Source organism: Hylobates moloch, unplaced genomic scaffold (genome assembly GCF_009828535.3).
Source record: "Hylobates moloch isolate HMO894 unplaced genomic scaffold, HMol_V3 SCAFFOLD_8, whole genome shotgun sequence".
NCBI classification, from domain to species: Eukaryota; Metazoa; Chordata; class Mammalia; order Primates; family Hylobatidae; genus Hylobates; species Hylobates moloch.
In genome coordinates, this window is record NW_026652283.1 from 7056826 (window position 1) to 7079509 (window position 22684).

General features: G+C 51.9%; 2 protein-coding genes and 1 long non-coding RNA gene across 5 annotated transcripts in view; 1 reads left to right on the forward strand and 2 right to left on the reverse strand.

Annotated features, from left to right (window-relative positions):
• Positions 1–1793: 1793 nt before the first annotated feature.
• RBP5 (retinol binding protein 5) lies at positions 1794–7218 on the reverse strand. 2 transcript variants are annotated; one of them, XM_032159511.2, is made up of 4 exons: positions 6807–6993; positions 6344–6522; positions 2734–2835; positions 1794–2279 (listed from the first exon to the last, which is right to left on the reverse strand). In XM_032159511.2, exons 1-4 carry the CDS (start codon positions 6877–6879, stop codon positions 2226–2228), a joined length of 408 nt encoding a protein of 135 aa, XP_032015402.1. In that variant the 5' UTR covers positions 6880–6993; the 3' UTR covers positions 1794–2225. The 2 variants fall into 2 exon arrangements, with proteins under 2 accessions (XP_032015402.1, XP_032015403.1); XM_032159512.2 differs by lacking the exon at positions 6807–6993 and adding an exon at positions 7144–7218 and having other exon boundaries at positions 1965–2279.
• Positions 7219–7592: 374 nt separating this feature from the next.
• Positions 7593–8452, reverse strand: LOC131384030 (uncharacterized). The gene is made up of 2 exons (XR_009214516.1): positions 8402–8452; positions 7593–8101 (listed from the first exon to the last, which is right to left on the reverse strand). It is a non-coding gene; the product is annotated as an uncharacterized LOC131384030 (long non-coding RNA).
• A 27-nt stretch (positions 8453–8479) lies between these two features.
• CLSTN3 (calsyntenin 3) overlaps positions 8480–22684 on the forward strand; it is a 28794-nt gene continuing 14589 nt past the window's right edge. The window contains exons 1-12 of one of the 2 annotated variants that reach the window (XM_032159504.2): positions 8480–8791; positions 11110–11232; positions 11673–11868; positions 13425–13633; positions 13901–14050; positions 14303–14488; positions 14926–15207; positions 16039–16151; positions 19312–19474; positions 20151–20204; positions 20925–21082; positions 21220–21368. In XM_032159504.2, coding sequence (XP_032015395.1) covers positions 8728–8791; positions 11110–11232; positions 11673–11868; positions 13425–13633; positions 13901–14050; positions 14303–14488; positions 14926–15207; positions 16039–16151; positions 19312–19474; positions 20151–20204; positions 20925–21082; positions 21220–21368 — 1847 coding nt within the window. In that variant the 5' untranslated portion in view covers positions 8480–8727. Of the gene's footprint in view, positions 8792–10986; positions 11233–11672; positions 11869–13424; positions 13634–13900; positions 14051–14302; positions 14489–14925; positions 15208–16038; positions 16152–19311; positions 19475–20150; positions 20205–20924; positions 21083–21219; positions 21369–22684 lie in introns of those variants that run through there. The other variant, XM_032159503.2, reaches the window with a different exon arrangement.

Sequence of the window (22684 nt, forward strand, 5' to 3'; positions counted from 1 at the left end):
TGTGTCCCTGGGAGGGTCTGGTGTGGGACCCACCTGTCTGTGGCCCTCGTCCCCTCCCCTGCCCTTTCTCTACTCACATCTTGGTCCCTCTGGTGACTCTCTCTTCCCTCTGAGGACAGATGGAACCTGATTTGAATAAGGGGTAAGGGTCTTGTGAGGACGAGGACATGGAGTGTGTGTGTGTGTGTGTGTGTGTGTGTGTGTGTGTGGTGGGAATGGAATATCCGAGAAGGTGGTGGAGGAGGGAGGATTGAATTTGGAGAATCCCTGGCTTGTTCTGCTGCGGTGCATAGCGCCCCCTGCTGCCCACAGGGGAAACAGCAGCTCCAGCTTTCCACAGCCATCCCCTCCCCTCTGCAGGTCGAGCTCCCACCCTCTTGGAGATGCCTCTGAAGCTGCGTATTCCTCCCCTGATGCTTGTGCTCCCTTAGGGGGTCTCCAGGCCTCTTGGTGGGGTCTGGCCCCTGGAGAAGTGTGGTCGAGTGGAGGATGGGGACCTGCAGTGGCCATGATCTGGACGCCCACATCACGGGGAGTTTTGAGGGATTGAGCCCACTTTAGCTTGGGTCTTAAAACCACCGTGGTAAGAAGCGTCAAACTTTGGGGGAAAAATAAAAGTATATAAAAATATTTAGAAAAACCCACCATGGGGGCCTACAAGCTCCTGAGTGGAGGCCTCTGCCGAGACTCCATTGACCAGCATGGTCACTGAAGGGCATGGAGGACCGTCCTGTGGGAAGAGGCTTGGACATGCACCGTGAACTCAAGAGCAAGGACACTGTGTTGATCTGGAGATGAGGGCGATGGGTGAGTACACACGGAGCATCCTCCTGCGCCTTGGAATGGGACAAGTTGGATTCCAGCAGCCCTCAGAGCTTCTGCTGGGTGGCTTTGCAAAGAAGGGGCTTTCCACTCTGCTGGGGACATCTGCAGAGAGGTTGGGCAGGGAATAAGATTTTCCATTCAACCCTGAGTTCCTTTTTTTTTTTTTTTTTTTTTTTCAAAATTATTCCAGAGCGTGTGGTAGGATCAGTATCGCAAGCCTAGTTCTTGACCAGAGCCCTAGTGACTGTCTTGTGTGCGTGGGGGGCCCAGCCGTTGCAGGAAGATGGGGCAAGAGTCTTCATCCGATGAGGGCCAGGGACTTTCCATCTCCCTCAACCCTTCCCCCAGGCTCTTTTCCCACCCTCACATTCAGCCCTCTTCTCTCTGATACTTGCCCCCCCACAGGACTTTTATTCTGAAAGAACCAAGGCCCCTGGAGGTGGAGAGGAGGCCAGAGGCTGGAGCTGGCCTTGACCCTGAGCCAGCCCCACCCTTCTGGGCTGTTTTCCAAGGCAGCAACTCTGGGACCCTTGCCGTCCTCAGCTCTCCTCTTTATCTCTGGTCTCCAGCCTTGCTGGCCTTTGAGCAGAGGGTCCCTATAGCCAGGACTGCAGGGCTTCTCACTCCTGGATTCCTGTCTTTTATTCCTTGACCTCACATCCTCCATCTACTTCCTTTTTCAGCTTTTTCTGGCTTTCTTGCTGCTTGCCCTTCCCAAAGCAGACACGGAGGACAGGTCACCATTTAGAAGCACCCTGCCTCCCCAAGCATTGCACAAAGGTCTTACCCCATTCCATCCCTCTTTCCCGACACATAGGATGGAAGTATCAAATACCCAGATGCCTTCAGATGTCAGAACCGTGGAGTCCGTTGAACTCTGTGTGTGTGGGGCTGTGTCTTGGGCCTGGTTTTGTTGAGCACATGAGGCTTTCTCAAGAATAAGGACAAAGAAATGGACAAAAAGATTCTGCCAGTAGCCGCTGTTTAAACTCTTGAACCCCAGTCACAGTTTTCCAGAAGTCCATCAGGATAGAATTTTCACTAATCGCCAAATGCCCAAAGCTTAGTTCTTTCTTAGAAGGAAAAGAAGAGGTCAAATGGACAGGAGAGAGCGGAGATTGGTTGTTCTCAGGGGCTTCTTCCCTTTGCCTGCTTCTTTCGTCTGGGAGGCCAGACCTTGACCTGGAAGTGAGGTCACTATTGGGCAGTGGAGTTTGAGAAAGGACTTTGGCCTGGGGGCTGCAAGTTACAGATTAACACGGGGAGGGGTGAGGAGGGACCCAGAGGGAGGGAAGGTGGCCAGAGGAAGGGACAGCTGACCTGGCACAATCTGGGCTTGAAGGGGGCACAAGAGGGTCTGTGGGCTGGTGCTGTCTAGAGGGATCTCGGCTCCTCTCTGGCTATCTGACCTTCCTGAAGACCTGCTCGCACACTGCATCCCTTGCCGTCAGTTCCTGGGGAGAGAGGGGAAGTGAGGGGGAGAGAGAAAGAGGGCTTTTGCCAGCCAGAGCCCCTTTCTCAAGGTCCTTGACCTCCATTTACTCCTTCCGGATACAGCAGCTTGAGTGTTTGATGTATGAGCAATCGTATCACTATTCCACATCTTCAACTTTCCACCCCTCAGGAAGGAAGGTGGCTGGGTCAGGGGATGTGAGTGGCTGAAGCCTCCATCTCTCCAGTGATGATTTATGGGCATTCATCCGACTCGTAGCCAGGGCCCACCTTGGCCACTCTGTTTCTTCTTCTCCCCACTCCTCCCAGTGCTTTTGCTTTCCCTCCCTGGTCAATTCCTTGGACAGGGATTGGGGCTGGGCTGGGGGAAGAGTGGTGACCCTATCTGGTTTGGACGAGGGGATGCCTCATAGCTGGAGGCCCTTCTCCCAGACACCCAGCCCCCACCCCATTTACCAGATACAGCATCTCTCCCTCCAGCCAGTGTCTCCAGCCCCGGTTGGGGACCTCCCCTTTCTGCACACACACCAGCTGCTCCTCCTCCCAGGTTACTATGGTCTATAGTGGAAAGAGGGAATAAAGAAAGATTGGGAGGCAGTACACTCAAAATGCTTCCCATCTCACTCTGAGTGGGCTCCCCCTTTTACTCCACAGCAGATACTGTCTGCTGCAGCCCCTCCACTGAGTGAGGGAGCTGCTCTGATTCAGCAGGACTCCTCCCTGCCCCCGGTTTTTTTTGTTTTGTTTTGTTTTTTTGAGACAAGGTCTTGCTCTGTCACCCAGGCTGGAGTGCAGTGGCAGGATCTCGGCTCACTGCAACCTCTGCCTCCTGGGTTCAAGTGAATCTCATGCCTCAGCTACCAGAGTAGCTGGGATTACAGGCGTGCACCAACACACCCGGGTAATTTTTGTATTTTTAGTAGAGACAGGATTTCTCCATGTTGGCCAGGCTGGACTTAAACTCCTGAGCTCAAGTGATCTGCCCGCCACCACTTCCTGAAGTGCTGTGACTATAGGCATGAACCATCACCCAGCTTCCCACTCCTAAAGGTCACCGAGGGGGGCCCAAAGTTGTCTACAGCGACCTTTAGGGGAGAGCAGGGGTGGTAGCAGGATAAGTAGAGGTGAAACTGGCGAGGGCATTTATGAAGAATGGAGACTTTTTCCTCTGGATACTTCTGGCTGACCTAGAGGGACTTTTGAGAAAAAAGAGAGATTGGTTGGGAATCCTACCAGGTAATCTCATTTCTCCTCTTTCTTGGTTTCAAGAACAGCTGAAGTATCCTTAGAAATAAAGGGTCAACCCCTCTGGGCCTGAGCATTCCAATCAACCTTTACTGAGTTCTCCCATAGGACAGGCCCCAAACCAGGAGCTCAGAGTCTTGAAGAGATAGAGGATCAGTAAATAGGTAACTGTGACACCAGGCAAGAGTGAGGGATGGCAGTGGGGCGGGCAGAGTGAAATCTTTAAGGAAGTTGGGAGTTAATTAGATTGGAGAGAATGAGAAATTTCTAGCAAGGAAAGAAACAGCTAGAAATAGCAGTAAAAGAGAAAGGCAATTAGTTCTGAAGGGCTCTAACCTGGAGTATATGTGGTGCAGGCAATTGAAGAGCTGATTCACAGAGACCCTTGTGTGCTGAGTTAAGTGTAATAGATGATGTAATGTAATAGATAATCACTGAAAGGGTGTAAGTCAGAGAGTGACATGATCACATTTATATTTTAGGTAGACCCTGTGGCTACAGCATGCAGATTAGAGGAGGGTTAAGCCTGAGAACCAGCTGGGTGCAGTGGCTTAGGCCCATAATCCCAGCATTTGGGAGGCTGAGGCGGGAGAATCACTTGAAGTCAAAAGTTTGAGACCAGCCTGGGCAACACAGTGAGACCCCATCTCTACCAAAAAAAAAAAAAAAAACAACACACAAAAAAATCAATTTCAGGCACCAGGTGAGAAATGAAGGCCTGAATTAGGGTGGTGATAAAGAAAGGTTAGGAGGGAACACGGGAGAGCCATTTAGAAGAGTGATGCTCAACAGAAATAAAATGGGTCAGGAGCCATATTAGAAAAGTAAAGAGAAATAGGGGAAATTAATTTAAATAATATATTTTAGTTAACCAAAAATATTCAAAATATTATTATTTCAGCATGCGACCAACATAAACATTTCCGAAATGCTTCTTTTTATTTGGCATTGTCCGAAAGTCCACTTACAGCATCTAGATTTGGACTAGTTTACATTTCAAGTATTCAATGGCCATCTGAAGTTAGCAGCTGCTATACTGGGTAATGCAGAAAAGCTACAAAGATTTCTTGGCCAATCAGATGTGGTGGTGGTGGTGGTGGTGTGTGTGCGTGTGTGTGTGTGTGTGTGTGTGTGTGTGTGTGTGTGCTGGGAGCCTAGAGGTAAGGAAACAATAGATATTGATCATGACTCCCAGGTCTCTGGCCTGGCTGGTTATTGCCATTAGTGGAGAGAGTAGATATAAAAGTGGGGTAGGTTTGGATAGGAAGATAGTGAATTAGAATTTGACCTTGGCATTCAAATGGAAATTGGTTCCAGGACCCCCACCCCACTAAATCTGCTGAATAAAATGGCTTAGTATCTGTAGAGAAACTACGTACATCCCCCTGTATACTTTATTATTATTATTTTGATACAGAGTCTTGCTCTGTCACCCAGACTAGAATGCAATGGCGTGATCTTGGCTCACTGCAACCTCTGGCTCCCAGGTTCAATTAATTCTCCTGCCTCAGCCTCCCAAGTAGCTGGGATTACAGGCATGCACCACCATGCCCGGCTAATTTTTGTACTTTTGTATTTTTTTTTTTTTTTTTTTAGATAGAATTTCACTGTTGTTGCCCAGGCTGGAGTGCAGTGGTGCGATCTTGGCTCACCGCAACCTCTGCCTCCCAGGTTCAAGTGATTCTCCTGCCTCAGCCTCCTGAGTAGCTGGGATTACAGGCATGCTCCACCACGACTGGCTAATTTTTTGTATTTTTAGTAGAGATGGGGTTTCTCCATGTTGGTCAGGCTGGTCTCGAACTCCTAACCTCGGGTGATCTGCCCGCCTTGGCCTCCCAAAGTACTGGGATTACAGGTGTGAGCCACCTCGCTGGCCTAATTTATGTATTTTTAGCAGAGACGAGGTTTCACCATGTTGGCCAGGCTGGTCTTGAACTCCTGGCCTCAAGTGATCTGCCTGCCTCAGCCTCCCAAAGTCTTGGGATTATGGGTGTGAGCCACCACGCCCAGCCTTTTGCCATATGCTTTAAATCATCTCTAGATTACTTATAATACCTAATGCAATGTAAATGCTCTGTAAATAGTTGCTATACTGTATTATCTTTTGTTTGTATCATTTTGTATGGTTAATTTTAATTTTTATTTTTCCCAAATATTTTCCATTTGCAGTTTGCTGAAGCTGTGGATGCAGAACCCATGAATGTGGAGGGCCAACTGTATTTTGTAGGCAGTTGAAAACATTGCCCTGGAGCTCAGGAGATGGCTGTGGCTGGAGAATTCATGCCAAGGGCAGCCTATAGATGGAAGCAGAAGGCATGGGTGTAGATGATTTAGCCTGTGGATAGTGGACAGACAAAAGGGAGAAGACATTAAGAACAAAACTCTGGGGAGAAAACTCCAGTTTAAAGGATTAATAGGAGGACTAGGATCTGCAAAGGAGGCTAAGAAGGAATATGTAAGAAGTAGAAAGAAATGCAGGAGAGTGAAGTTATTGATGCTAAAGTAAAAGTGACTCTGGGTGACCAACAGTGTCACAGGCTGGAGGGTGGGCAAATGTTTGCTCTTCGGTCTGGGTTGGCCTGTTCTTTGCCCTTTGGGCTGGTGATAAGAGGAGGCAGGGAAGAAGTGGGACAGAGATGGGGAGCACCAGGACCTGTTAGTTCTGGAGACTGGCATTCTGGGGACTGCATTCCCTGCTGTGGTGACCATTCCCCTCCTCCCCGCTGCTCTGGCCGGGGAAGGTCACTTTGTTTTGCCCCATGTTGTTAGGAGTCTCCTGTGATGCCTCCTTCCGGCCACTGCCCACCCAGGGGAAATGTACCTGGCATTTTCGTCCGTCCACGCTCCTGAGGTCCTCCTCAAACTCCACTCCCACATCGAACTGCACAGTGTAGTTTCGGAAGGTGCTGAGCGTCCTCACCGTCATGTGGTTGCCCTGGTGGTCGATCTCCTTGTCCGGCTTCAGCAGCAGCGCGATCTTCCGCACAGCCAAGCTGATGTCTGTGGGGGCTGCCTGTTAGTAGGGGTGCTGCTACCCAGCCAGCAGCTCCTCTGCCTGCAGCAACCCTTCCAGGCTGTGAGTTTCCCTTCTTTGGGTCTGGGACTGTGGATTCACCCCCTCCTACCAATGCCTGGTTAGAAATGGATCCCGGGTCTGGTGCCAGCCGCCTGAGCCTTTCCACAGTGTCTAACCCCAGGCATTCCCTCTTCTCCATGGGACCAAGAAGCAGGAAGGAAGAGGGAAGAAAGGGAGTGACAGGGGTCTGGGAGGGCGAGGCCATTACTTAGGGCTTGCAGGTAGTCCTCCATGTGCTTCTGCGAGACGAAGCGGTAGTAGCCAGTGAGGTTGGGAGGCATTGTGTGGATCAAGGTTTCAGGAGAATGCAGGAGACAGGGTAAGGAAGGAGGGGGTGTTGTCTGGCAGGTGAGGCTGAGAGACTCCAGCCAGCCCCACACACAAAGACAGGATGTATAAGGGCCCGGGTTACCAGGGCTTTTTATAAGGCTGGGGCCCTGTTGCAGTAAGAGTCCCTACTAGACCCTCCCTCCCCGCATGGTGAGTTTGGGGGTGGTGCCTCCAGCCTGAAGGAGGGGCAGGGATTTGGCAAAGTTGTGCCTGACCTTGGCTTTTCCTGAGGAAGGAACCTGGAGCAGGATCTGGGGCTGTCAGGCATCCAAGACTCGAGCCATCCAAAGGTTAGTTTTGGCCTCCACCTCATTTCTGGCAGGCTTGGGAACCGTCCCAGGGCCTCAGGGGCAGTCTTTCCTGGGAGACACTTGAGGCTGGTCTGGCTGTGTGAGGTGGAGATGAGTTCCAACAATATCCTGAGATCCTGGGACTGAGTGATGTTGGAAGATGTGAGGGGAGGGGGTGAGGATAGCCAGCTGCCCAGGAGCCACCACGAAGAGCACCCTGTAGGCCTGGCTCCCAAAGCTCCCTCAGGTAATGTGCTCAACTGGGACCCCAAAGTGGCATTCCAGACTCTTGGTCCTAAAGAGCCATTATTAGGAGGGAGGTGGAGCCCGAGGGGTGCTGAGTTCAAAGTCCGGAACAGACAGCCAGAGAGGAGTTTGTTGGCTATTCTGAAAAATTTTATTCTGTTTGGCCTGGGACCCAGAGGGTTTTCTCTCCCTGAGTCATCGATGAGACCATAACCCCCAGTCCCCAGCCCTAGGGCAGCCCATGCTTTCCAGATGTATTTCTGTGAAGGTGGGGTGGAGGCGCCTAAATAATATTGTGCCCCGACTCCAGCTGCCCAATTCTCTCTCGAACCTGCCATCGTCCCGGGCTTCAGAATCCACTGGGCTTGGTTCATCATGGGTTTAAGGTGAAATTCGGGGCGAAAGAGTCAGGGCAGGTAGGCGGGAGGAGGCGGCCGGTCCCGACAGGTGCGCGCGCGAGGGGTGCACGACGTCCTGCCCCTCCTTGGGTCTCAGAGCCTCGCTACCGCCCTGCGGACTGCCCTGTGGCTTCCTCGCAGCCCTGGGCTACAAATGCCAGGATTTCTCAGGCTCAGACTGAGGGTTTTACTTCACCCTTCCCAGAGGGCACGCAGCAGGGATCTGTGGATGGAAGGGGCTGTGGAAAGAGGTTAATGCAGAGTTGGGGGGCGGGGTGACGCGGTGCCACCCCTCCTGGCCGCCCTCAGGTCCCGCTGACGTCTCTCTTCTCCACCCCCTGGCTTCTGGCTTTTTTCTCTCCACGTCCCTCTTCTTTCCCACCCCCTCCGTGGCTCTCCAGCTTCCTCCCCAGCCCCCGCAGTTCCTCGGCTCCCCCAAATTGCAGCCAGGGGAAGGAGCCCTGAAGCTCTCCAGCCCCGACGCCCCAGTCTCATTGGCTCCCTCCCCCGCTGCAGCACCTGGTCCCCCCCCCAGTCACCTGATTGGCCGGCGGCCCCGTCAATCGTTGCCCGGCTGTGCTGACGTCATCCTGCAGTAGCGGGGTTGGGGTGGGAGTGAGAGAGTGAGGACGCTGGGCTGGGGGAAACGGGAAGCCGCTGCAAGTCCCCCGCCTCAGCTACCCAGATTGGGATCTGCCCAGGCCCGCTTCATGCACTAGTGTGGGCGGCAGGCTCCTTTCCGTCCCTACCCTGCTGTACCCCGCTCCTTGGAGACCCCCTGTATCCCTCCCGCAAGGTGGAATCCGCAGGCTGGAGGCTCCCAGGGGAGGCAAACGCCTGGCCCTGCCCTGCCCCACGCCGCACCATGACCCTCCTGCTGCTGCCCCTTCTGCTGGCCTCTCTGCTCGCGTCCTGCTCCTGTAACAAAGGTGAGTGAGGTGGGGGTGGGGGTCCTAAAAGAGGGGCGTCGGGCAGCACCGTGCGGGGTAGGGGTGGGAAGGAGGTGTCGAGGTTCCCTGGCACCTGACAGGTGTCTGGCCCTCTTCTGATCACCCGCCTTCCCATCCATGTTCTCAGACCTGCTCCGTCTCCTCTCGTTCTCTTCCCCCAGCTGCATCTTCCTTTCTGGTCCATCTCTACCCATGCGTTTCTCTTGCTGGTCATCTTGCTCCCATTTGGTCTCCATTCCCGTCCTGGGGTCTCTATTCTCCCCTTCCCCGATTTCTACACGCTGGTGGCTACCTCGGGTCTGGGAAGGACTGCCCCCGAGCGGGTGATATGCCTCTCCCCGCGGCTCTCCCTTTCACTGGCGCATGCTAAGGGTGTGTGGCAGATCCATCTGCTTCGCCTCCATCCCATCCTGGGGAGAAAGTATTTGCTGCAGTTCAGCAATTCGGAGCACGTATGTTTTTGCGTGTGCCTCTGCATTCATACCCTTATGCCTGCATCAGCTGGGCTGTGGGTTACCAGAGCTGCCCTCTCTGGCAGACAGCGGATACATTCAGCTGGGCGGGGCTGTCGGACAGACGGAGATGGAGGACGGGAGGGAGGGCTTGCGGGCAGAGGGCTCAGGTAGGTGGAAACGGATGGAGACTGGCAGGAAAGGGCAGAAGTGGGTGTGGGGGGGGGGCGCTAAATGAGTAGTGAGAGGGAAAGCTGAGAAGGAGAAGACCGGAGATGAGGCGTGGGAGGGGGTAAGGAGGGGATGGAAAAGGGTAAAGGTGGAGGCAGAAAAAAGAGGGAGGAATGAGGAAAATCAGGAAAAGAGTGAGTCAAGGAGGAGCCCGGGAGCCTAGGAGTGAAAGGGAGCAAACGCAGAGACGGCAGGGGGCCAGGAGGAGAGGAGACAGAGGCTCAGAGACCTGGGAAGACAAGCAGGGTGGGAAGGGGAGCTGTGCAGAAGGCGCCCAGCCCTGCCCTTCCATCGCGCTCTCTTCCTCACCTGCATCTCTGACCTCAGCCTCGCCTCCTAGCCTCCTGCCACTTCCTGTACCGCCTCCTGTGCACCATCTTGTGGCTTTCTCCTCAGGATTCAGGAAGGGGTTATGGTGGTCATCAGTAAGAAAGCCTTCCCATGCCAAAGGCTTCCTGGTGTGTGGTTGGAGGAGAGAATGGAAATCAGGGTTTCTTGCTCACCGTGAGATACTGGGGATGAGGTTGCTTTTGGTGACTCAGTTTCCCTCTGCCTCATGAGTGTGCTTTGGGAGCCTGGGTGTTGGCATGATGATGGGATTAGATAGAGCAAGCGTGGAGGCTGGGGTGGGGGGTGATGTGGAAGGGGAGGAAATATGCTTCCCCACAGCCCCTCGCCAGGCTGAATCTGGTAGAAGATGGGGAGATTTGGAGTCTGATGAGTCCCACATCCATTCTGAATTGGCTGGTGGTTGAAGGGAAGAGGGGTGGGGTAGATAAGAACTGGGATTGAGTTCTGTATAAAAAGTGGGTTTCAGGGAATGTGGTTTGATGGTCTTGTGGAGGACATAGAAATGTGCTGGTTTCAAATGTGTTCTCTTGGGTGTGGGGGTGGGAAGCAGGGACGGGATTTGTCATGTTTCTAGGCCAGCCCCATAATCCCTTAGGATGACGGCTCTGCTGGGTCCAGTTGCTCAGCATGGATTCCTCTGCTCCATTCCTGCCCTTCTCTGCCCCCTCCCTCTGTCCTATATATCTTCACTTCTCTCCTTTCTCCCCATGCTCTGTTCTGGGAGAATGGCCTCAAGTCGGGGCTTGGCTGGGAGAAGTGCAGAGTGAAGGGATCAGGACCGAAATGAGTCGGGAGGAGGATAAGCAATCAGGATCTCAGGAAACTTCTAGATCTTTTTCTAGTTTCAATTCTGCCCTTAATCTATCCCTTCCCTTTCCCAGGGCCTTCTCACGGCCCACCACTGCTCCCTGAAGTTCCCAGTCTCCATTCTCTAGCACGTGAAATCCCTAAAGAACATTCTCCACTTCCTGACCATGGTTCCCACGGAGATAGTGATCCCCTCCTCTTCACCCCCAGGGCAGGTTGTTTCCATGGGAACTGTCTACCCTGCTATAGGAGAAGTCTATGACCTCCCGCAGACCCTCTGACTCCTTTAGTAGCTGATTTCTTGTCCTCAACCACCGGCCTCCTGTAAGGTGCTCCTACAGGGGGTGGAAAGGGTGATGGTGCTGGGGTGTGAGTTGTCTGGGTCAACAAGGGTTGTTGTGGGAGTAGAGGCCCTGCTCACAGGTGCTTCCTCTCCTCTCCCTGGGGTGGGGCCAGCCAACAAGCACAAGCCATGGATTGAGGCAGAGTACCAGGGCATCGTCATGGAGAACGACAACACGGTGCTGCTGAATCCACCACTCTTTGCCTTGGACAAGGATGCCCCGCTGCGCTATGCAGGTAATTGGGATTGGAGGATGGCAAGGCAGGGGAGGACAGAGAAAAGTGGGTGGGAGGGTCAAGAGCAAGGGAGGGAGGGGAGGTCCTGGGAGCGATGAGAAAGTAAGGGAAGAGGCCTTGGGAAAAATAAAAGTGGGCTCAAGGAGGGGAATGGGCTCCATTGAAGAATGGAGATTGAGTCAAGGATGCCAGAAAAGGACACGGCCAGGCAAGGGTTAAACACATCATGATTTTGTCAGATCTCAGGCCTGGAGGCTCTGGGAGGTTGCTGCTCAGGGAAGCTGGGCTTGGAGTTGTGTGTTTGATCATTAATGCTTTTATGCCTACAGGAGAAGGGACAGGGCTTTGGGAGGAGAGGTGGAGCAGGACCCCAGGAGGGGAGGCTGAGGGTGGGGAAGGAGACACAGCAGCCTCACTCCTCCCCTTCTCTCCTTTGCCAGGTGAGATCTGCGGCTTCCGGCTCCATGGGTCTGGGGTGCCCTTTGAGGCTGTGATCCTTGACAAGGCGACAGGAGAGGGGCTGATCCGGGCCAAGGAGCCTGTGGACTGCGAGGCCCAGAAGGAACACACCTTCACCATCCAGGCCTACGACTGCGGCGAGGGCCCGGACGGGGCCAACACCAAGAAGTCCCACAAGTGAGGAAGTCCTTGTCTCCTGCCCCATGTGTTGCAGGGTCCTCCTCCCTGCTCCCAAGCCCACCATCCTCTGTCTGTGCGGTCATCGAATATCCACCCCCACCCGCTGCTGTTCCTAGGACTTAGGGAACCCCATCCCCTGCTGTTCCTAGGATTTAGGGACTTTCGGGCAAGGTGACAGAAACGTATAGTAGAGTTCAGTGGCTCTAATCTTGGCTTTGCCTCTCATGACCTTGGGCGGCCTAGCTTTTCTGGACTTGCTTTTCCTTGTGTGTAAAATGGAGATTGTGATGATACCTACTCCATAAGGTTGCTGTGAAGATTCAAGGAGATGGTTTGTGTTGAAAGCATGCACCACAGTGCCTGATACACGGTGTAGGGCTCAGTACATGGGCGTAATGCTGAGGAGGAGAGCAAGAAGGAAGAGGATGAACACACTCAGCATGCATCCAGATTCCTTTCAACTGCCCCCTCCAGTCTATTTGCAGTGTATACCACACACACGATCCCTAACATATACATATAGCTCTAGGTGAGGGTGGGCAGGGGATGGTTATAGCAAGAAAGAGGCTCGGGTCTGGGACACCTACGCCTGTTGCCAGCTAACTTCTTATTTGAGAATAAGAGAAAGATCTTCAGTCAGGATTCCTGAGCCACTAAGAGGCACTAGAGATAAAATGCTCTTTGTGACTCAGTTTCCCATTTGAAGATAGGACCCTTGCCTCTGGGGCCTGGGAGCCTGGGTCTTGGCCGGGGGCAGGGCTCAGCATGAAGGGCCTCGACCCAGCTCTGCTTGCCCTGGTGCATGACTAGGGAGGGGCCACGTGCTCGGGAGGCAGCACTGCCCACACGTACTGTGCAGACATGTCAGATGACTTGTGACCTTTGTACAAATGCCATTTCCCTTCTTATGGCTGGTTTTAATTTGGCTTTTACTCTGCATCCTCCTTGGTTATCCCCCGGATCTGACTGTTGTGAAGGAAGGCCCTGCTGGATTTTATGACTTATCCCTCCTCTTGGCACCCTGACCCATAGCATTTTGCGCAGAAGTCATCAAAATCAGCTCCTGAGTACACTTGGGGCTTGTTCCTCATCCCCCACATCAGTCCCCCTTTCTTTGGGCACTCCCTCTGGTGCTGTCCTTTCCCTGGCATGACTTTGATGCAGCTTGGTGCCCTGTGGGGTGGGGAGGGGCATGCTGACTGCCTCAGTCTCAGGGATAGATGGACAGGTTCCCTCCTGCTCTGGCTCCCCATCGGGATTCCTGCTTGCTGCTTTCTGGCATATGGGTGTACCGTGTCAAGGCTGTGCCTTGGTGTACAGTATGAGGCTGTATCTCGTTGTGCCCATATTGAGGCTCTTTGTTGGTGTACAGTATGAGGCTGTATCTTGGTGTACGGTATCGAATCTGTCCCTCCGTGTGCCGTATCAAGGCTGTATCTTGATGTACCGTATCCAGGCTGTACCTCGGTGTGCTGTATCAAGGCTGTATGTCGATGTATAATATCGAGGCTGGCTGATGTGTCTTCATCCCTCCTTCTCTCTGGTATGTGCAGGGCCACTGTGCATGTGCGGGTCAACGATGTGAACGAGTTTGCCCCAGTGTTTGTGGAACGGCTGTACCGTGCGGCTGTGACAGAGGGGAAGCTGTACGATCGCATCCTGCGTGTGGAAGCCATTGACGGTGACTGCTCCCCCCAGTACAGCCAGATCTGCTACTATGAGATTCTCACACCCAACACCCCTTTCCTCATTGACAACGACGGTGAGTCCACCCCTGGCTTCCCTGGCCACCCAGTTGCCCTTGAGCACCCACCTCCCTCAGGACAACCCGGGGTTGCGCTCTCCACTTTTGTCCCTCAGACCCTCGCCTCACCCTTCTTCCCAAATGGAGCCTTCTCCTCCCAGACGCCTTTTTCCCAGCGTCCTGCTGCCACACCTGCCTGCTGCCCAATGGACTCGCACATCCTCCCCTCACTGCCCTGGGCTTTCTCCAGTGCTCTAATGCTCTGTCCTCCTGACCCCACCCCAGGGAACATTGAGAACACAGAGAAGCTGCAGTACAGTGGTGAGAGGCTCTATAAGTTTACAGTGACGGCTTATGACTGTGGGAAGAAGCGGGCAGCAGATGATGCTGAGGTGGAGATTCAGGTGAAGCCCACCTGTAAACCCAGCTGGCAAGGTGAGAGCTCAGCGCTGTGCCCCATCTTGTGAATCATCTTTTTTCTTGGTCTCTCTTTCTGTCCCTTCTGACAATCATGGGGGCCAGGCTAGGGCTTGGACGATATTGGGGCAGACTTGCAGCTATCTACTCTAGCCGGGCCATCCTGCCAGGAGCCCCAAACTGTCCATGGACATGGCAAGAGGAGCATGGAGAGGGGAGGCTGTTTTACCCTTCTCTCTCCCCATCGCCTTCTCTGTCTCACCCATGCAGGCTGGAACAAAAGGATCGAATATGCACCAGGTGCTGGGAGCTTGGCTTTGTTCCCTGGTATCCGCCTGGAGACCTGTGATGAACCACTCTGGAACATTCAGGCCACCATAGAGCTGCAGACCAGCCATGTGGCCAAGGGCTGCGACCGTGACAACTACTCAGAGCGGGCGCTGCGGAAACTCTGCGGTAGGTGTGCCCCCAACACTGCCTCAGGCCTATCCCTTCCCATCCAACCTCTGTCCAAACTTTTCCAAGACTCTGCTTTACATCACCTCTGGCTATCCACAGGTGTTTATCCATAGAGGTTGTGACACATGGTTAGCTTTTGTGGCCCAAAAGGTAGGTACATAAGTCTTTGGCAAAGATGCATAGTCATCACACCAGACAGTCACCAGATGCACGGTGGAACAATGGTAGGGAGAGATGAAGAGTTGGAGAATGGGTTAACTGGAGAGATACTCTTAGAAGAGAGTTCATCCCTCTCATCTTTGAAAGGCCACAAGAGGTGGTGAGACATGCTGTAGGAAATCTTTTCCCATCAGTCCCTTTTTCCCTGCCTCCTGCCCATTTCACCATCTGCTGCTTCTTGGCTCTGAAACTTGTGCCTCCTGGGGCTCCCACAGGTGCTGCCACTGGGGAGGTGGATCTGTTGCCCATGCCCGGCCCCAATGCCAACTGGACAGCAGGACTCTCGGTGCACTACAGCCAGGACAGCAGCCTAATCTACTGGTTCAACGGCACCCAGGCTGTGCAGGTGCCCCTGGGTGGCCCCAGTGGGCTGGGCTCTGGGCCCCAGGACAGCCTCAGTGACCACTTCACCCTGTCCTTCTGGATGAAGCATGGCGTAACTCCCAACAAGGGCAAGAAGGAAGAGGAAACCATCGTATGTAACACTGTCCAGAATGGTGAGCCTCCCCTCCAGGCACTAGCCAGAGAGGGAAACTGGCTTCTTGTCCTGCCTCTGTCACTGCCCAGTGTGTGACTGTGAACAGGTCACTTCCCCTCTCTTCATTTGTGAGGTGCCAGTGCCAGGTGTGATATGCCTTGATTCTGTGCTTTATCCCCAACATGACATGTTGGATCCTACTGCAATGGGATTCCTTGCTGCTACTCTCGTTTTCAGTTGCCCAGTCAACTTCTCTGTGTCCCACCATGTGGTAGGCTGCCCCCACCCCCCATCTCCACTCCCATTAAAGCCCCTCCATTGCAATGGGAAAGCCTGGGTAATGGTGTGCCCCATTCTTTGATCATCCCATCCTGGGACTGGTTGGCCCCATCTCCGAGCGCTGTTCTTCCCTCAACTGCAGGGCCTACTTCACTGGAGAGGGCTCAGTCTTGTCCTGCTCTTTCATTTCTAGCCACTTCCGCAACCTCATTTCTCTTGACCTTGACAACTCTTGTGAAAAGGGTTGTCACCCATGATGTATGTATTAATCAAAGGACTGATGAAGAGCTGGTGATGGAGTGGGCCAGCTGACATTCCCCCCTCAGCCAGCCAGGGTGTCTAAGAAGCCCAGGTTATCATTTGGACCGGAGTGTGTGTGTGTGTGTGTGTGTGTGTGTGTGTGTGTGTGTGTGAGAGACAGAGAAAGAGAGAGAGAGAGAGAGAGAAAATGCTAGAGAAGGAGAGAATGAGAGAGGATTAAGAGAATCCAACGTCCTCTCCTTCCTGCTGCTTTGAACTTGTTCTGGCCTCAGCCTCTGCACTTGACCCCATCCCCTTCCTGTGCCCTCAGAGGACGGCTTCTCTCACTACTCGCTGACTGTCCACGGCTGTAGGATTGCCTTTCTCTACTGGCCCCTGCTTGAGAGTGCCCGCCCAGTCAAGTTTCTCTGGAAGCTGGAGCAGGTGAGGCCAGAGCCAGGCTCCTGGGAGGGCTGAGTAGATGTGACTCACTTTTAGGAAAGGACCTTCTCTGGGCAGGGTCAGCATTTTCTGGGTTCCCCCTTGCCCTCTCTTTGCTTCTCCACTTTCAGCCCCTGACCATTCTACTCCCAGGTCCTCTTGTTGCCTTTTCCCAAAGCTTGTCCCCTACAGAAAGCACTTCTGGATTAAAAAAAAAAAAAAAAAAAAAAGGAACAAATGAACTACTAACACCAAACTTGACCAACCATCTATTTCCTCCTTGTTTTATTCCATCTCTCTCTTACTTAGGACTTTAACAATATACATCCCTGACTCTCAGGCAGTTAGCCTGTTGTAATCAAGACAATAAGTCATTCTGAGGTACACAGATTGGATTTGAGTCCTGCCAAGGGAATTTGCTGGCTATGAAATCTTGGTTAATATGTGTAAACTTCCCTGTTAAATAGGGATCAAAAGAATTCTATATCCCAGGGTCATTAGGATTAAATGATGTAATAGACCCTTGTAGACTGAAAAGCACTCCCTCTGTATATGTTAATTCTCACTATTATCAGCCCTGATTATGAAGGGATAAATAAAAATGGATAAAATATTAAAATATTAAAAATCCTCTCTTGAGCCAACAGTTGCAGCCTCTTCATTATTTATTCTCCAGGCTGACCACAAGGACCAGTGAGGACTAATCTGAGTTTTCGCCTCCTTCTGTTTCTCTTGCAAGTCCTGGTGGAGTGGCTGAGTAAGCAAATGGCAAAAAAAAAAAAAAACAAAACAGTAGAAGAGAGAGAGAGAAAGAGAAGTGCCCAGATAATTTATAAACTAGATAACTGAGGGCTGTCTACAAAAGTTTTGCTGTCTGTGGCACTCTTTTAAAGAGACAGTCTGCCATTTGCTGTTTCTTGATTCCCACTCCCCACCACACACATTGCAAATACTGGGTTACCCTTTCTTCAATTCACCCTCATTTAATCAACCAGTATCTATTAAATACAACTAAGTCTCTGTCATTCAGCTAGGTTCTGGGAGTACAATGAATGAAATAAAGTCTTTGCCATCATTCAACTTACATTTTAGTTGGGGAGATAAATTTTTAAAAAGTAAATAGGCCTGTAAAATGATAAATTGTTAGAAATGCTCTGAAAGAAGCAGGCAAGGAACTGGGGCAGAGCATGGGGGGGGGCAAGGAAAGGAGATCTTGCCTTAGATTGGGTGCTCTCGGGGGACCTGACTGAGGGGAAATTTAAGCCTAGTGCTAAAGGATGAGAAATAGCTGGTGTGGGAAGAGAGTGGGAAGGTTCTAGGAAGAGGGAAGAGCATATGCAAAGGCCCTGAGGCAAGAAAGAGCTCAGCATGTTCCAAGCATGGAAAGACGGCCAGTGCGGTTAGAATACAGTGAACAAGACTGGAGATAAGTTGCAGAGATGGGCAGTGATCAGGTTGTACAGCGGACTTTTTCAGCAGGGTTAGTCTAGATTTTTGTCATATGAGAGATGGGAAGTGTTTTTTGAAGGATTTAAAGCAGAGGCATGACCTGATCAGATTTACATTATTATTATTATTATTATTATTTTTGAGATGGAGTCTCACTCTGTCACTAGGCTGGAGTGCAGTGGTGCCATCTTGGCTCACTGCAACCTCCGCCTCCCGGGTTCAAGAGATTCTCCTGCCTCAGCTTCCCTAGTAGTTGGGACTACAGGCATGTGCCACCACGCCCAGCTAATTTTTGTATTTTTAGTAGAGATGGGGATTCACCATGTTGGCCAGGATGGTCTTGATCTCTTGACGCGATCCGCCCACCTCGGCCTCCTATAGAGCTGGAATTACAGGTGTGAGCCACCGCGCCTGGCCAGATTTACATTTTAACAAGATCCCCTTGGCAACTGTGGGATGGATGTATTGAAGATATCTAATGGTGACAGTCAACAGGACTGTTGCAACAGTCTTCATGAAAGGGGTTGGAGACATGACTGATGTGTGGCAATGGAGATGGAGAGAACTGCACAGAAACCTGCAGCTTGTAGCTCTGTTTGGACCTGGGATCAACAGCGCCTGCTAATGGACTGGATGTGGAGGCTGAGGGAAAGGGAAGATCAAAGTTGTCTCCTACGTCAGCCACTTGAGCAGCTAGATGGATGACGGGGCATTTATACTGCCTGGGGAGAAACTGAGGGAGTTGGGAAAGGGCATGGCCTTCATCTTACATGTGTTAAATGTGAGATACTTGTGGGCATCCAGGTGGAGAATCTGGCATTCAGAGGAGAGTTCTGGGCTGGAGATGTGGATTTTGGAGTTACCAGTGTATAACTATGGTACCCAAACCCATGGCAACAGATGAGGTGACTTCTAGGAAAAGAGTGTAGAGTGGAAAGAGAAGAGGGCCTAGGTCTGAGCCTTGAGAGACCCCAACATTTGGAACTGGATGAGGCAGAGTACTCTCTGCCCCTTTTTCCTCTGACCATCCCCCATTCCATCTTGGCTGGCCCTAGGAGAGACTGCAAAGGGAAGCAATATTTATTTTAGTGCTTAATGTTGGGTTAGAAGCTATCCTAGAGATAACCTGTAATCCCAGCTACTTGGGAGTCTGAGAGGATCACTGGAGGCCAGGAGTTCAAGACCAGCCTAGGCAACATAGTGAGAGCTCATCTCTAAAAAATAAAAAAATTAGCTGGACATGGTGGCACATACCTATAGTCCCAGCTACCCCAGAGGCTGAAGTGGGAGGATTGCTTGAGCCCAGGAGTTTGAGGCTTCAGTGGGCTATGATTGCACCATTGCACTCCAGCCTGGGGGACAGAAGAAAACCCCATCTCTAGAGTTTCCAGTGCCTTACACACATACGTAATACATAAGTTGGGGGGGGGGGGAATTTATTCATGACAGTGTGTTACTGCTCTTAGGAATATTTATAGCTTTAAAGATTTACCTGAAGAGTGGAATCTTTGCTACTAGGTCGGTTGCCTGATAGATTTTGGACAAGGATGTTATTCCTTGAGCTGGATAGGCAGCAAAGCACTAGTAAGCCCTGTTGGTAGAACTGGGAATAAAGGGACTGTCCCCTGTCTCCCAGGAGATGGGGCAGTGCCTAGGGTTAGCTCTCGGAAGAGGAATTACCTGACAGGCTCTTGCCCCTACCCTACTCTCCCAGGTCTGTGATGATGAGTGGCACCACTATGCTCTGAACCTCGAGTTCCCCACAGTCACACTCTACACCGATGGCATCTCCTTCGACCCTGCCCTCATCCATGACAATGGCCTCATCCACCCACCCCGAAGGGAGCCTGCTCTCATGATTGGGGCCTGCTGGACTGGTAAGCTTCTCAGTGAAGACTCCAGTGGTTTAGGATTTGGGAAGGGAGGTAGGCTGGTGAGGAGCAAGGGCAGTCTGACCCAGTGGCTGAGGCCACCTCCTGCATCTCTCTGCAGCTGTGCAGGGTGACTCTGAAGACCTCCATGGGAAGGGACCACAGCCTCCCTCCCGTATCTCCCACTAATCCAATGGGTCGTCACCTCTGACTTGGAGGAATTAACTTCTCAGGCATCCCCAGACTCTCTCTCTGTAACTCCAGCCAGTTTCCACTTTGTTCCATCAAAGTGATGATGACTTCCATAGCCCATTCTCCTGCTCAAGGAGAGTAACCCCTTAGAGTGTCCTCAGTCTTCCAACTTTTAAGCCATTAAAAAAACTTTTCTCCTCTTGGGAGTGTGTGTGTGCACACGTGCCTGTCTGTCTTACCAGAGCCACATGTTTCCTCAACAGCATATCGTATTTGGGGGCTTGTCTATAGCAGAGGCTGGAGAGGTTGGAACACGACAGAAGAAGGGTTGGGGCCGAGTTGAGAGGTTGCAGGCTATACGTGGGCAGGGTTAGAGTCCCATGTGGGCATGAGAGTACTCATGGGGATGAGAGGAAGACATCTAATTCCTCTCTGTCAATCTCTCCACATCCCTGAGCTCACCAGCACTGTTTTTTTTCTTTATCCCCAGAAGAGAAGAACAAAGAGAAGGAAAAGGGAGACAACAGTACAGACACCACCCAAGGTATTCCGTGTGTAAGAACTGGAGACCAGAGAGTTCTCATCCTCACTTTCTGTTCTGAGATCCTTTTCCACCCCAAATCCTATCCAGCCTGTGAGAGCCTCCTAGGCCACCAGGGGGCAGAGCCTCCAAGAAATACAGCAGGGCAGGGGCTCCTGGAGTGGTAAGGCTAGAGGCAGCTCGGCTGGGTTCTGGGTATCGTGTCCTGCCCACAAAATGAAGAATGGGGCTCTCTTGGTGGCTTTCCACATGGTAGAAGGGAGGTGGCAGGAGTCAGGAGTCAGACACGCAGGAGGGGAAGGTCTGGGCATCTGTGAATCTCGCTCACATCCATCCTGGTCTCCCTGCACGTCACTGGAAAGACGTCCTCTCCTGCCGCCTCCCCCTCCCTCCTTGTTTTGACTGTTTCCTCCTGTTGGTCCTGTTTCCTTCTCTTGCTCCCTCTCATCTTTGTTGCTTCTACTTTTCACCCTTCTTCTTCTCCCCTGGCTTTATTCTGTCTTCTTTTGTCTCATTTTCTCCCTTCTCCAGCCTTCCCCCTTATCTTCACTTCTCCCTCACCTCTCATTTCTCTTTTTTCCTTTTTTTTTGGTTTCCACATTTCTCCTTTTTTTCTTTCTCAACTCTTCTGCTCTTTCTCTCCTTCCCCTTTCTCTCAGCCTTCGTCCTTTTCCATCCTCCTCTCTTCTCACCTCCCGTCCTGCTTCTGTGTTCCCACCCTAGGGGACCCTTTGTCGATCCACCACTACTTCCATGGCTACCTGGCTGGTTTCAGCGTGCGCTCAGGTCGCCTGGAGAGCCGCGAGGTCATCGAGTGCCTCTATGCATGTCGGGAGGGGCTGGACTATAGGGATTTCGAGAGCCTGGGCAAAGGCATGAAGGTATTGCCCCATCCTCTAGCCCTGTTCTTCCCAGCATGCCCCCCTGCCCCACCCCCTTGCCCTACCCCTCTACCTCTGCTCCCTTCCTCTCCCACCTCCCGGCCCTGCTCTCAGCTGTATCTGTGTCTGGGGCCCAGGTCCACGTGAACCCCTCACAGTCCCTGCTCACCCTGGAGGGGGATGATGTGGAGACCTTCAACCATGCCCTGCAGCATGTGGCTTACATGAACACTCTGCGCTTTGCCACGCCCGGCGTCAGGCCCCTGCGCCTCACCACTGCTGTCAAGTGAGTGTTGGGTGGGGCAGGGCAAATCACCGAGCAGAACCAGACAGTGTCACAGCTCCTTGGCCTAAGGCGTCACCTAGAGCTAGGCATACCTCTTTTGTTTTATGGCTGAGGAGATTGGGCCCTCAAATGGAGACAATTGACCACTGAAGGTCACATAGCAATATTGGTAGAAGAGTCTGGACTACACTCAGATTTCTCAACAATCAATTTGTTACTCTTTCTACCAAGTCACACGTCTAGGGTTTTTGGGCTTTGATCTTCTCTATGCCTCTGTGCTGATATGTAAAGTGGGACACAGGATTGGGAGTAGGGAGACCTGACATTAATTCTGACTCTACGAATTGCTTGGATAACCTTGGGCAAATGGTGAGTCCTGGCTGCTTCACTTGTTTTAATCTTGCTTCACCAAGCTCTTGCAAGGTCACATATGATGGCCTAAGTCTAGGGGTTGGCAGTCCTACACCAAATCTGGCCTGCCGCCTGTTTTGTAGTTTTATTGGAACACAGCAGTGCCCATTCATTGCATATGTCTATGGCTACTTTCACTGTGATGGCAGAACTGTGGGTAGCTGGGACAGAGATCCTATGGCCTCCCCAAACAGAACTATCTAATCCTTCATAGAAAAAGTTTGCTGGCTGGGCGCAGTAGCTCACGCCTGTAATCCCAGCACTTTGGGAGGCCAAGGCAGATGGATCACGAGGAGTTCAAGACCAGCCTGGCCAACATGGTGAAACCTTGTCTCTACTAAAAATACAAAAATTAGCTGGGCATGGTGGCACGTGCCTGTAATCCCAGTTACTTGGGAGGCTGAGACAGGAGAATTGCTTGAACTGGGACCCGGGAGGCGGAGGTTGCAGTGAGCCGAGATTGCACCACTGCACTCCAGCCTGGGCTACAAAGAGAGACTCCGTCTCAAAAAAAAAAAAAAAAAAAAAAAAAGTTTGCTGACCTCTGAATTCTAAGTGAATGACTTTTGGAGTCTTTAAAAGAAAAATTGTGGATTATTTCAAGGTTTGAGTATATATTACATGTTTAAAAATACAGACCAATTGAGAGGCAATGAAAGTATGGTAGTTAAGAGCATAGGGTCTATTGCTGGCTTTTTGGCACTGGGCAAATGCTATAAAGTAGTGATAGCAATAGAGTCTAACTTGTGGAATTGTTATGATAACTTCATGATATAATCTGGATCAAATGCCTAGCAGAGAGCTGATGCCGCTTAAATGCTGGCTGTTATTACATGAAGGCATTTTCACCCCCATTATGGTTTATGGGCGGTTTTTAGGAGATACTGCCATCTAGTGGGTGAATT

Bases quoted from the DNA above. Each gene is read 5' to 3' on its own strand.
- RBP5 (XM_032159511.2), bottom strand. From the start codon at position 6,879: ATGCCTCCCAACCTCACTGGCTACTACCGCTTCGTCTCGCAGAAGCAC. The intron at 6,523-6,806 runs GTAATGGCCTCG...CAGCCCCCACAG, and splicing joins GGACTACCTGCAAGCCCTAA to ACATCAGCTTGGCTGTGCGG. The intron at 2,836-6,343 runs GTACATTTCCCC...TTTCCACTATAG, and splicing joins TGGACGGACGAAAATGCCAG to ACCATAGTAACCTGGGAGGA.